This window comes from Neophocaena asiaeorientalis, unplaced genomic scaffold (assembly GCF_003031525.2).
Source record: "Neophocaena asiaeorientalis asiaeorientalis breed wild unplaced genomic scaffold, Neophocaena_asiaeorientalis_V1.1 scaffold251, whole genome shotgun sequence".
Lineage (NCBI taxonomy): Eukaryota > Metazoa > Chordata > Mammalia > Artiodactyla > Phocoenidae > Neophocaena > Neophocaena asiaeorientalis.
The window spans coordinates 4,859,923-4,873,095 of NW_020173377.1; the positions used below are offsets into that span (position 1 = coordinate 4,859,923).

A 13,173-nucleotide genomic window follows, 5' to 3' on the forward strand; every position below is an offset into this window, starting at 1 on the left:
AATTCAGTTTTGATTTTCCCTACACTCACACTTTTCTAAAGGTTTAAACAGCCTAAGCAGCATTTAGGTTATAACATTTTGCTACCAACCCCAGCGGTTACCATGAACCACTGCACCCATTAAGTACTGCAAAGGCACCTGTCAAGCATGGTAAGACCATACAGTAGGTCTGTAGGTCAAAGAAGAGAAGGGGAGCAAAATATCCAATGTACCAGGGTAAGAATTACAACTGTATGAAATTGATAAACCAGAAAATTCAACTTCCATAAAATAATTCAGGAATAATGAATGCCCTTCGTAAATCTGCAACATGGGGTTTAGTGCACATGTGAAGTGTCAGCATGAGTACATAAGAAATCTGTAACAGGGAACTCCCTGGCGGTCCAGTGGTCAGGACTTGGCACTCTTACTGCTGGAGCTCAAGTTCAATCCCCGGTCGAGGAACTAAGATCCTGTAAGTTGTGCAGCGTGGCCAAAAAAAAAACACCACCACGAAAAAAATAAAATCTGTAACAGAGGTTGATCAATGGGGTGAAACTAAGTGTCTGGCCTGGGGTGGAAGACTTATTTTTTGAAGTAGTTTTGTATTTCTTGAATTATGTACCATGTCAAATATCTGATTTATTCAGATAAAATGTCTTACTTGCATCTTGTAAAACAAATGAGTTGGGAAGGACCACGTGTAATTTTAAAACTTCTGAGTGGTTTGTTATTAAAAATACTTGAATACATTCTCCCAAATATCTCAGCTATAGTTGAGACCAATAAAGTTATTCCTAAATTTTTTTTTCTAAAAAAAATTTTTTTTTAAGTAACTGCACCACGAGGCATGCGGGATCTTAGTTCCCCAACCAGGGATCGAACCCGTGCCCCCTGCAGTGGAAGTGTGGAGTCTTAACCATTGGACCACCAGGGAAGTCTCCCAGTAAGCTTATTCCTGAAGGGCTACGGATAAAGGAAATGTTTTTAAGCTGAAATATAACTTAAATCAACATGGGAAATTTTCCATATTAAAAAATTCTAAACCAAATCCCTTTTGAAAATGCAAATGATCACCATCTAATTTTACTTTGTACAGATTTCCCCCATATAATTTTTATTATTAAGATGGACAACTTTATTATTTTTAAAATGTCTTCAATAAATGATTTAAAAGAAACATATGTCAATATCTATAATAATACATGTTTTCTACTAACTATCATTCAGGCATTGTGGTACTTTGACTTTTAAATGCAAGGGGAGTGGCGAGTTCTCAAAAAGTAGCATCACTTGGATTTTTATACTTTTAACCACAAAATATGAAGATGGTATGCCAAATAAAGACTGCAGATGCTGATGGAGCATTATGAAGCATAAACAAGATACCTGATTCTCCCAATGAGAAAGAATCACTGATAGAAGCAAAACTTACATGAATCTCAGACATACTGTTGTGTGAAAGAGCCAAAACCAAAAGAGGACATATGTAGTAGGTTCCATCTATCTTAAATTCAAGAGTAGGTAAAAACTAATGTATAGCAAAAGAAGTCAGATTAGTGGTTACGGTTTGGGGCAGGAAGAATACTGACTGGGAGGATGCAGAAGAAGACCTGCTGGGGTACTGAAAATGTTCTACATCTTGATTTGGGTGGTGGTCACCTAAGTGTTTACATATGTAGGAATTCATCAAGCTGTCTACTAAAGATTTATGCACTTTCCTGTATGTCATATCAATATATCTGTTCTTCCCACTTTGTTTTTTTTCAATCGTCTTTTCCTAGGAGGAGAGAAAGATCATCTTGAAGAAAACTATTAACTCAAAGTTGTTTTTAATTCCCAAAAGAGAGGAATAACCATAAAGATCTACTAAAATTAGTCATTTAGCTTTTCTTCCGAATTAAAAAAAACAACAACACAAGATTTCTGAAAGAGTAAGACAAAATGAAATGGAAACAAAAAAGACGCAGACCAAACTCCAACCAAGAAGAATCTGCCTATGGCCATCTGCAGGGATGCTGAATTGACTTGAGTTTAGACAAAAGAGACTGTCTTCTAGGCACCTACTACAACTAGCTAATCAGTAATATCTATAAATGTTTCTGGAATCCAAAAGTTTCCTCATCTCTTAGACTATCTGCAGAAATTAGCTTTACAATTAGCAAAAGAAGAATTGAGTCAAAAAAATTCAAGATTAGGAATAATGTACCTAAATGATACATGGCCTCAGCTCCTCGTATTTTTTAAATTTAAGAGAAACTCGAAGACTGCTTCTCATAAGATGTCCTGTAGAAATGGATTAAGAAAAATATTCTGGTCTTCCCAAGTCATCATATCAGACAGAATCTACTGTAGGTCAAAAAAACTTAATCTCTATGAATATTCAGTGACTCCCTTGAATACATTCTTTGTATAAGAATATTTGATATAAATCAATTAATGATTTAAATACAAATATGATATTGTCCAAATTTTCTGTAATTAACAGACTTAAACTGATGCCCTCCAGATAGAGGACCAGAACTGCAAGTAGCAATTCTGAAGAAGGGCACATTGGGAGGAAAAGCAAAGAGAGCCTTCTCACCTGGTGTTTGTTTCTCACCATGTTTCCCCAGCTGGTCTTCTGGGCTTCTTGCATTCCCTCCTGAGGGAAAGCATCCATTAGATTTGTAGACTCTCTTCAGGTACTGGTGACAACCTTTTAAAGCACCTTTCAGATAACCCCAAATGCTAACAAATTCAAGTATTCCCTCTTCTGCCTAAAATAATCCTGAAGGGTCATTAAGAAATGGGAAGTTGCTTCCCTTTCCATTCAGGTGATGATGGAATATCAACACCTAGATGTTGTGCCTTCAAATGGCTCTGAAACCAGCTATGAAGGTGTCTAAATGAGGAAGGTTAGGATAATCACCTTGTACAGACTACTCCCCTATTCTGTTTTTCCAACTCAAGCCAACTTCTCCAGGTCAGGAGTACCAGCTGCCACTCTACGATCACTTCTAGGTCTCTTGCCCTCTCTGATAAGGTACTAAGTAGAGAATGGTGCTGAAGCCCATGGAAACTCATCAAGTTTTAGAAATTCTTTGCAGAGTCCTTGGAGGTCTCAGTAGCTTCTAGGTCACAAGCTAGAAAGTATATTTCAGTCGACTTTCTAGCAAAAACTGTTTGTTTTTCCTTTTTAAAGGTTAAATAAAGATCTAGGAATGGAAAAGATGTGCCCTGGAAATATTTCCCCAAATGCTTAGCTAACAAAGATGAATAAGAACTTGGAATATTAACAGTATCTGCATATCTGTGTGTATGTGTTTGTATAGAGAAATTAGAATACTGCAAAATGATCTTTCAACATCTGCTAAACTATTCTTGCCTCATGGTTCAATAAGTTTTCTAGGGATATTTACATTTAATCATTTCAGGCCATTCTCTACAATGATCCAATTTCTCTCAAATTCTCCAATATTAAGAACTCAAATTTCTTTCAAATAGATGAACCTTAACATGACCACTTCTTAGACGACAGCTTGTGAAGTTTAATAATTTGAGAAGACAGCATATAATTGGCTGCCCAAAGACCCTCATTTCATCTCTGCAGCTACCTCACCTTATTAGAAACCCAATTTCTGACAACAATTTTCATTTGCAAGTTGCGTGTTCAACTCCATCGGGAGAGTAAGGATATTTTAAATCCCTCTGTTTTTAATAGGCTCTTTTGCAGATACTGACCAAGAACAGCAACACTCAATGATGAATATCACATTGCTCAAAAATAAGATACTGAAGATGTCAGAGCCAAGCAAGACCCAAGAGTGGAATCTAGAAAAGACAAAACCCTTCAGGAAACTGGTCCCTAAGTAAAACCAAGCAAACCTAAGTCCCAGTATACTTGTTCTTACCTGTAATTGGAATCAGTTTCCAATGTATTTCAGTCTCTTCAACATTATTTGACTTAGATTGTCTACGGAATCCATGTTCAATGGGAACAGTGGGACACAAACTGCAATCTTCAAAATTACTCATGCTAATTAAATTTGGATCCTAAAAATTAGAGTACAGATTCAATACCTTTCTTTTTAATTAATTTTAATGTCAAGAAAAAACAACTGTTTTTTCACAGCAAATTTACAAACTTCAACCTGAACATTACAAGCAAGTAAAATCAACATGGTGAAGTTATAATGCTCTAATCTCAAACTAGAACATAATTTTTTCTCTCAAAACGTAATTGGTTGATTTACAGCAGAGGTTGGTAAACTTTTTCAGTAAAGCACCCAATATTTTAGGCTTTGCAGGCCAGATACTCAGCTCTGCCATTGAAATGCAAAAGCAGCCATAAGCAATACCTAAATGAATGGGCATGACTGTGTTCCAATCAAATTTTAGTTACAAAAATAGGCAGTGGGCTGGGTCTGGTCCATGCCCCCATCAACACAATTTAGAGTTTTAAATATGTCAGGAAATGGTAACAATATAGGTTAGTTTCTTAGTGCCTACCTTACACATGCCTCCAACTGAGATCCCTGTCTTCATCCTCCCCATAAAATAAATATCCCAAAACTACATGTAGAAAGCCTGGGGACATGCATATGACTTTTCAAAAAATATTTTTTCTTTTGGCTGAGCCACGTAGCCTACAGGATCTTAGTTCCCTGATCAGGGATCGAACCCGTGCCCCCTGCAGTGGAAGCACAGAGTTTTAACCACTGGACAGCCAGGGAAGTCCCATGATGCATATGACTTTTACTCAAAGACAGGGAAGAGAAAAACGGAAGAAAGTAAATTAGGAACAAGTTTTTAGGAACATGGTGCCATCCTGGTACAGTTCCCCAAGTGATGCAACCACTTCTTGGGAAGGGGGGAGCTGGGGAGATTAGGCTCCTTCTCAGATAGATATCAGTACTCTAAGCACGTATCATAAACTGGATGCCCTGTCAAGCATGGCTGAGGGTTACCTCAGAGGTAATCCTAAAGGCCAATCATCTTCCATTGCATGAGAAATACAAAGTATTTAACCTTGTTTCTAACTGGTACACTGACTTTGGTCACCTCATCTGCTTCACCTATGGGTTCTGGTACTGCCAGCAGAAAGCCAGTGTTTTGAGGACTCAATTTTATTATGAATTGATAGAGAATTAAATCCAGTAAGCCATGCCTGACAAATAGATGGTCCAGCCTTCACTTTATCACAATGGTAAATTTCAGACTACACATAAAGCTTATGAGCAGGAAGGAAAACACTTCTGCGTTTATCTCTGTGTAACAAGGAGTAACTTAGAAACACTATCCTGCACAGACACCATTACTGAAATGTGTATCATTTCTTTGTGAAAAGGAAAAACAAGCACATTCACCCTTTTTTTTTTAATTCTTAAAAAAATTTTTTGGCTGTGCCATGCAGCATGTGGGATCTTAGTTCCCTGACCAGGGATCGAACCCATGCCCCCTGCAGTGGAAGCGCAGAGTCCTAACCACTGGGCCACCAGGGAATTCCCCCCACATCCTCCCTTTCATACACACATTCACAAAAGCAAACAAAGATAACCAACAGATATAGGCTTACTTCTTTCAAATGTAGTTTATGGTCAGTGCCTACTTCACTGGTAGAAACAGCAAGAGGATACTTTAAAGATGATGTATCAACTTCTAGCAGTGGGCTCTGAGTATCCTTAAAATGTGCACTTTCAATTTTTACACCAGTAGGCTGCTCATATTCTTTCTTATCCAGGGTAGAGTTCAACTCATATTCATGCTTTTGCCTCATCTCTTCATAGGCACCATCAGAGCTCAATCCTAAGGCCTTGTTGACTGTGTCTGTCAGGGATGCATCAGAATGACGTGCATTTGCTAGTGTTTCTGATAGCCAATTAAACAACCTATGGATGTCAGCAATGCTAGAGTTAGAGGTATCCTGCTGCTGCCGTCTCAAGTCAGCATCATGCCCAAGTGAGCCAACAGGCTGTGGAGACTCTGAAGGGAAAAGAGAAAGAGCCATCTCTTAAAGTCTGGAAGGCAAGCATAAAAATAATAGATATATATACCTAAAAATTAATTATCATATAACATTTATAGGCAGGAACTCAATCAAACCACCTGCTTAGAGTTTACAAGTATATCCGTCCCTTACTTTCCAAATATGACTGGTTCTAAAATTTTGCACACAGGTCAAAATTCCCATTAAATGAAGGTTTATTTTCATCATAATTTGAAAATTCTACTAAAAATGAGCTCAAATATGTTGGTAATATGGATAATATATATAAATAACTGTACTGTAGTTACCTTAAACTCTACCACCAAAATCCTAAAATCAGTGAGGTACTTGACAACAGAAAAAATACCTACACAACTATTTTGCAAAATGTTAGAGAAGGGTACGCAGATTACTCTTAAATCTTCTAAAAATATAAAAACAACAAAAACCCATGATTTTATCTGATTTTGATCTCTCCCATTCTGTATGTAAAATACTGGCTAATCTTTTCATAATCTAAGCTTTATCTTAAATGACTAGATTACTTAATTCATAACAAAGCTGAGATGTTAGAGATACAAAATCACCCCAAAGAAATCTACACCAATCTTGCACTAAGAACAAAAAGGACTATGAGAGAAAACATGTTAGACATGGCTCCAAGCAGGTATAAATCTGGGTTATCTGCACCACCAGTATATTTAAAAACTTGCAAAGGGAGGAGACATTCAGAAAGGCATGTGCTTTAATGCTGAAGGAGGGTAGAGCCAGGGTAGATATCAGGATTCCGATTTAGGTAGTATATATGTACCACAGGCAAAAAAAAAAGAAACAACAGGGTACATACTATATGATTCTAATTATATGAAATTATAGAGAAGGCAAAATAATCTATAGAGACAGAAAGCAGATCAGCGGTGGAGTGGAATGAGATAAACTACAAAGAAGAACAAGGCAACATTTGGGGGTAATGAAAAATGTCCTATATATTGGAGTAGTGGTAACACAGCTATAAAAAACTCATCAGACTGTGCACTTAAAATGAGTACATTGTATATAATTCATACCTTAAAAAGTGGATGTTAAAGGCAGTAGGGGAGACAGAAGGCTACCTCTTAATGAGTGGGCTCACCACCAAATCAAGATCAGAATGTTTTAAAAGTTAGAATCTAACCTTTAAATCTCTACTTTCAGGATCAGAAATAAAGTGTGCAAAATGATAAGAAACAAACACAAGTGAGGAACACCTAGATATGCAACTCTGACTATCACTAGTTCTACTTTAACCTATCTACCCCTTTTCCCCTGCCCCATTTCTCCTTTGGTCTATTATAACCAGCATAGCTTTCCCACCATTTTAATTACTGATAAAGCCTGATTTCCACCCACAGGTATTTTTTCACACATACAAATTTGCCAATTATCAGCTAAAATGGTGCCAAAATTTAAGTACCTTGCCTATTATGTGTTCAGTGCTAGGAAATATAGCTGACTTTAGGAACAATGTTTGGAGTTAGTCAGAAGTGAGTTCAAACATGGATCAGTGAACTCATAACTTTAGGTAAAATTATTTAACTTCTCTGAGATGGCTTCCTCATCTGTAAAATAAGGATAATAATGTCTACCAATCAAGAACTAAATGAGTCCATACATGTAAAGCAGCTAGCACATAGTCTCTCTTAACTTAACTCTTAACTCTTAACTCTCAAGACACAGGTCAACAGTATTAGACAGTATGGATCAGTAAGCACCGTCAGGTTCAGCACAGAGCAGAAATCCAGCATAAGCTAAAGGAGATGAAAACCATCAAGGAGGAGAACAGCCAGAAAGCTAAGGAGGGTTATGAACTGCAAAGATACGAGCCTTGAGAGAAATGAAAGATGCTTCAGGAAAAAAGAAAGAAGTAAAGGGCTGACCATGACATGTTCTGAGAAAAGTGCCTTAACCACGGAGAGTGGGAAACACGGCTACCCAGGCTGGACGTGGCCAGTCTTTAACAAAACCTTGAAAAACAAATACAGAAGCTGAGATTGGCAGCAAAAGTTCCTTTATAAAAACAGGGGCTTCCCTGGTGGCGCAGTGGTTGAGAGCCCGCCTGCCAATGCAGGGGACGTGGGTTCGTGCCCTGGTCCGGGAAGATCCCACATGCCGCGGAGTGGCTGGGCCCGTGAGCCATGGCCGCTGAGCCTGCGCGTCCGGAGCCTGTGCTCCACAACGGCAGAGGCCGCAACAGTGAGAGGCCCATGTACTGAAAAAGAAAAAAAAAAAAAACAGGGGACTGCCTAGATTGGCTCTCAGGCTATAATTAGCAAACCCTTGTATGAGGAGAAAGGACAAAACTACTTTACTATGTTTTTGGTTGTTACTTTTATACTATATAAAAACAATTCTGATATTTTACCTTCATACAGATGGCAATTTTCAGATAAATTACTGGTTTTGGCGAGCTTTCTCATATTTTCAGGTAGATCCTCAAGCTTCCTCTTCAAGACAGTTTTGCTTCTCATATCTTCTTTGTCTGAGTCCCCACCCACATTTTTTTTCTTACACTGAATTAAATTAATCAATTCTTTGACTCTATCCTCATCATAATCCAAAGAGTGAGATGACTTCTGCTTTCCAGGTGTAATAGTTTCACCCCTTGAGTTATTTCGTTTTCCGAATTTCATTTTTGTACCATTCATTTCTTCTTCTTGGCCTTCATAATCTGAAAGTGGACTAAACTGTTGAAGTTTTCTATTTTCTTCAAACAGCTCTTTTAATTTATAAATAGGTAACTGATACATTTCAGGCCGAAAAATATAGGTATGCAAACAATTATCAATATGGGATTTATTTTTTGGAGCTGAATATAAAAATTTTTTATCATCTAATCGTGAATCATATGGAAACATGATAAACTCTCGTTTACCTGAACCAAAACCTCGCTTAAAAAATTCACTTACATACTTTTCAACAACAGAATGAAAATTTATAGTATTTATATTTTTGAATTCCTTTCGACACTGAATCAAAGCAAACTGTAAAAATTGAGTTATTTTTAATACATCTGGTATGCTCTCACGTCTCTCCTGTGGTGCTGCACTGGTTGAACCTTTCTGTGCTGTAAACAAACAAAAAAGCAAACCATGTTAGCAATCAAGAAATTAGTCAAGTACAGATCTACATATTGTCAAAGCAGTGTAACAACATCCATACATTAATGGTGGACCAAACCAGTATGTACCCTAATACATATATGTTATATAGGGATATATGAATAGCATGCTTCTAAGCCCAGGAGCCTAAAATGGGCCAATAAGAAATTAAAACATGAAAACTGCAGAACATATTTTTAAAGGGAAAAACACCTGCCCGTTGAAGATCTTCTTCATGTCCCTAGGCATCAACTGGTGGCAAGGAAAATGTAAGGAGAAATAAAGACCTGAGGCTCCTAGCAAGACCGTCCAGCAAATGACAGTACTGTCACTCCTTCCTGTTGTAACAACTTTATCTCTATCTCTCTATCCCCATAAGCAGATATGTAGGCACTGAATGGCTACCATTGAGAATCTCATTTTTTTTGGCCGTGCCACGCCGCTTGAGGGATCTTAGTTCCCCCGACCAGGGACTGAACCCGAGCCCTCGAAACTGAAAGCATGGAATCCTAACCACTGGACCACCAGGGAATTCCTGAGAATTTCATTTTTAACCTAACAGTGAGAACTTTAGACAGCATTAAAGTTCATTCTTAGAAATGGTGAATAGAAATGGTGTTCTCTAAAACAGTATGAAAATTCTTATTAATTGTGAATGGCCTAATATTTAACCTAGCACATGATGCACTTAGTCACTAAAATGTGAATGCAAAAATGAACTAAGCTAAAAAAAAAAAACATGTAATAATAGAAACCCTGAAAAACTAAGCTATAATATTGTAACAATTACAATCAACATTTACTTAGTGAAAACACTGACAAAAACCTTAGTGAAAACACTGACAAAAACCAAGACAATTTTTCATAGTTAAAAAAACAAGTCATATAATTTGTGTTTTATATTGCTAACACCTCTTAATACCCCCATTATCTCCCAAAACATGACGTAAGAAAGACAAAATGCTTAGTGAGTTATCTGGAAATTTTCAATAAAATGTCGGTATTTATATGTAAATGGACTTAGATATTCAAAGAACTTACAAGTAACTATGCCTCTAGGTTCTTGAAATAGAAACAAAGCATGTAAGACTCGAGACTTAGCAGTATGATGTTCTAAAAAAACAAAAGTGAAATTCATTAGCAATATATTTTAACTTTTAAAAAGTTAAAGGAGAATTATAAAAATTAAAGAGAAGATCACCTACCATATGGAGAAACCATTTGACAAGGAGAGAGAAGAAAAAGGTATCCTCGGTCTCCCAAAGGTTTAACAAGAACCTACATTTTTGGAAGAGGGAAGAAGTTGAATTTGCGTTATTATTCACCATAAGGCAGAAACACAGCAGTTTCTACTAATTATAAGGAAAGCAAAAAGTTTTTGATCATCTTTTTAGGAAAAGTACTGCTACTGAATTAGCTAAAAAACTCTTTCCACCAACCCTCTGCTCACTAACAGGATTCCAATCAATTAAGAATGCCTTAGTTTTCATAATTTTAACGAGAAAATATTACTGAAAGAATTCTCCTATTAAATCAACTTGTTGATTTTTCCTTGAAGCTAAAATACAAGAACCAAACAAAAACTTCAAATATTTTCCTCAGCAATTCAAAAGACACGTTTTTAATTGCCAAGGTGGTGTGCTGGATGTTGGAGATACAAAACAAGTATGACACAAATGCTACCTTTCAAGAGTTCAGGCTAATCTCAAATGAAATGTGTTGCTGTAATCTAATTCTTCACATATTTAATGAACATCTTTCACACGTAAGGCAATTTGCCTTACCAGAGATAACTTGAAAGACAAGCAGCACAAGATCCTTTGATCAAAAGAAGGTTATAATTGGGTGGAGAAAGTAACACAAGAAATATCAATAATTAGGTAAGACAGGAAAGGTCTTAAAAAGATTTACAAAGCAACAGAAAGGAAAAAATACAGTTAGTCTATGGTTGGAAAACATATTGAGAGTATATGGGAGGTGGATTTTGAAGGATGGCTACATTGCCAAGAGCCTAAAGTTGTGGGAAAGACATTTCAATAGAGGCAACGTCATGAACAAAGGGCAGAGTTATAACATAATGGACAGCTTGCAGGCATCAGAGTATTTACGACTGGCCAAGGGTGAGGAGAGACTAGGAGAAACATGTAAGACAAGTCTAGAAAGAAAGATCATGGGCTAGATTGTAAAAAGACAAGAATGCCAGGTTAGCCAGAAATGCCCTCAAGAGTATACCCTTTTGAGCTGAAGTGTTTCCCTAAAAAAAACCCAAAGAAACTTGATAGCACTGCAGGAGGAAAGAGAACAATGTAATGCAAAGAACTCAGTTCACAGACTACTGCAATAGTTCACAATATTTTTTGGATTAAAGAAAGGATAAAAGTAAAGGAAGAACTGAGTATGGCAGCTAAACACAAAAGGATATCTGGATTCTGAAAGAAAACTTGTGCTACCTAAATTCCTTTTAAACAATTCCAGTAAACAAAGTCTGTGTAAGAACCAATAATTTAAAGGACTAAAGTGACTACGCTACCAATTTACACTTAATAAAAACATTGTTTGAACATCCAAAAGTAAGGTGGACAATGTATCTGCAAAATTTTTGTTTCAGACTCAAACCCTTTTATCCAAAATGTTTTATATATCATATCTCTTCTAACATTTTGCCCAACTCTTGTTGATTTGTCAGAACACAAAGTTGGGAGACATAAGTAAGAGCTTCATGTTTTGTGGTTGCTCAGAAAAAAAACAATTAGATTATTTTAACTTCTCACCCACTCCAAATACCAGATTTTTTAACCTGACTGGCTTAGTGGCCTAAAGACCCTAGTGCGCTAAGGGGACTCAGTGTCCCCAGAGACTCATGGAACACAGGGAATCTATACCCAGAAACAACACTCAGGCAGACAGAAGCCCTAGCAGTAATATCTGTGGCTTTAAGCCAAAGAAACACTTTCAATCCTGTACAATAGGAAACACGTGTGAACTCTGCGCTGATGCCTCTATTTATTACCCCTTACTGTTTCCTTCTCCCTCAGAAAACAATACTAACCCAGTCTGTGGATTTATATTCCTTGATTCTACTATTTTGGCTTTGCAGATAACATTACAGGTAATATGGTATGAAAACAAAAAGTATTTTTAAAAATATAAAATATTAAGCTCAGAATCTTAAATTACCAAGTTTCAGAGAAAATAAGCTACCCTAAGAGAGATTCAGCAAAAACAATAGATTCAAATACCCAAGGGCTGCAGATTGGAATCAGAAGATGCAATATATAAAACAGGTATGAAATGTTTAAAGAAATAATATGGCAGAACTGAAAACATATTCACACAGAAACTGTCATACAAATATTCACAGTAGGAATATTCTTAATAGCCAGAGTGGAAACTGATGAATGGCAAACAAAATGTGACATTATCCATACAGTGAAATAAAAGAAATGAAGTACTGATACATGCTACAACAAGGATGAACCTTAAAAGTATTATGCTAAGTGAAAGAAGGCACTAAAGGCTACATAGTGCATGATTCCACTTATATAAAACGTCCACTATAGACCAATCCATAAGAGAGAAGTAGATTAGTGGTTGCCAGGGACTGAGGGGACGAAGGAATGTGAAGTGAATGCTTAGTGGGTATGAGGTTTCTTTCTGGAATGATGAAAATATTCTGGAATAAGATAAGTGGTAATGGTTGTACAACATTGTAAATCTAGTAAAAACCACAGAATTGTACACTTTAAAACGGCTAAAATGGTGATGCAATTTTAAAAAATAGCAAGGAACATCAGAATATAATCTCTACCTCCTAGAACAGTCACTGGCACACAATAGGTACTCAATAAGTCTTTCTAAAAGAATTAACAAGAATCTGTTTTTAAAAAAAAAAGTCAGGCAGATCTCAAAAAGAACCAAATACAGCTTTCAGAAATTAAAAATATTTTCTGTGAAATCGAAAATCAACAGCAAATTAGACACAACTAAAGACAGAATTTGTAATCTAGAAGATAGCTATGATGAAATTACTCAGAATGCAGTACAAAGGAATAAGACAGAAAACACAAGAGAGGTTAACAGACACTGAGA

The 13,173-nt window shown here is 36.6% G+C and overlaps 1 protein-coding gene across 6 annotated transcripts in view; it reads right to left on the reverse strand.

Annotated features, from left to right (window-relative positions):
* The window catches only part of TASOR (transcription activation suppressor), a 49,723-nt gene that overhangs the window by 9,927 nt on the left and 26,623 nt on the right, over positions 1-13,173 (reverse strand). For 4 of the 6 annotated variants that reach the window (XM_024746394.1, XM_024746397.1, XM_024746392.1 and 1 more), the window contains exons 12-17: positions 10,290-10,362; positions 10,126-10,197; positions 8,349-9,050; positions 5,537-5,943; positions 3,873-4,014; positions 2,564-2,623 (exon numbers count right to left, since the gene is read on the reverse strand). In XM_024746394.1, the coding sequence (XP_024602162.1) occupies positions 2,564-2,623; positions 3,873-4,014; positions 5,537-5,943; positions 8,349-9,050; positions 10,126-10,197; positions 10,290-10,362 (1,456 nt within the window). The remainder of the gene's footprint in view (positions 1-2,563; positions 2,624-3,872; positions 4,015-5,536; positions 5,944-8,348; positions 9,051-10,125; positions 10,198-10,289; positions 10,363-13,173) is intronic. The other 2 variants (XM_024746395.1, XM_024746393.1) reach the window with 1 other exon arrangement.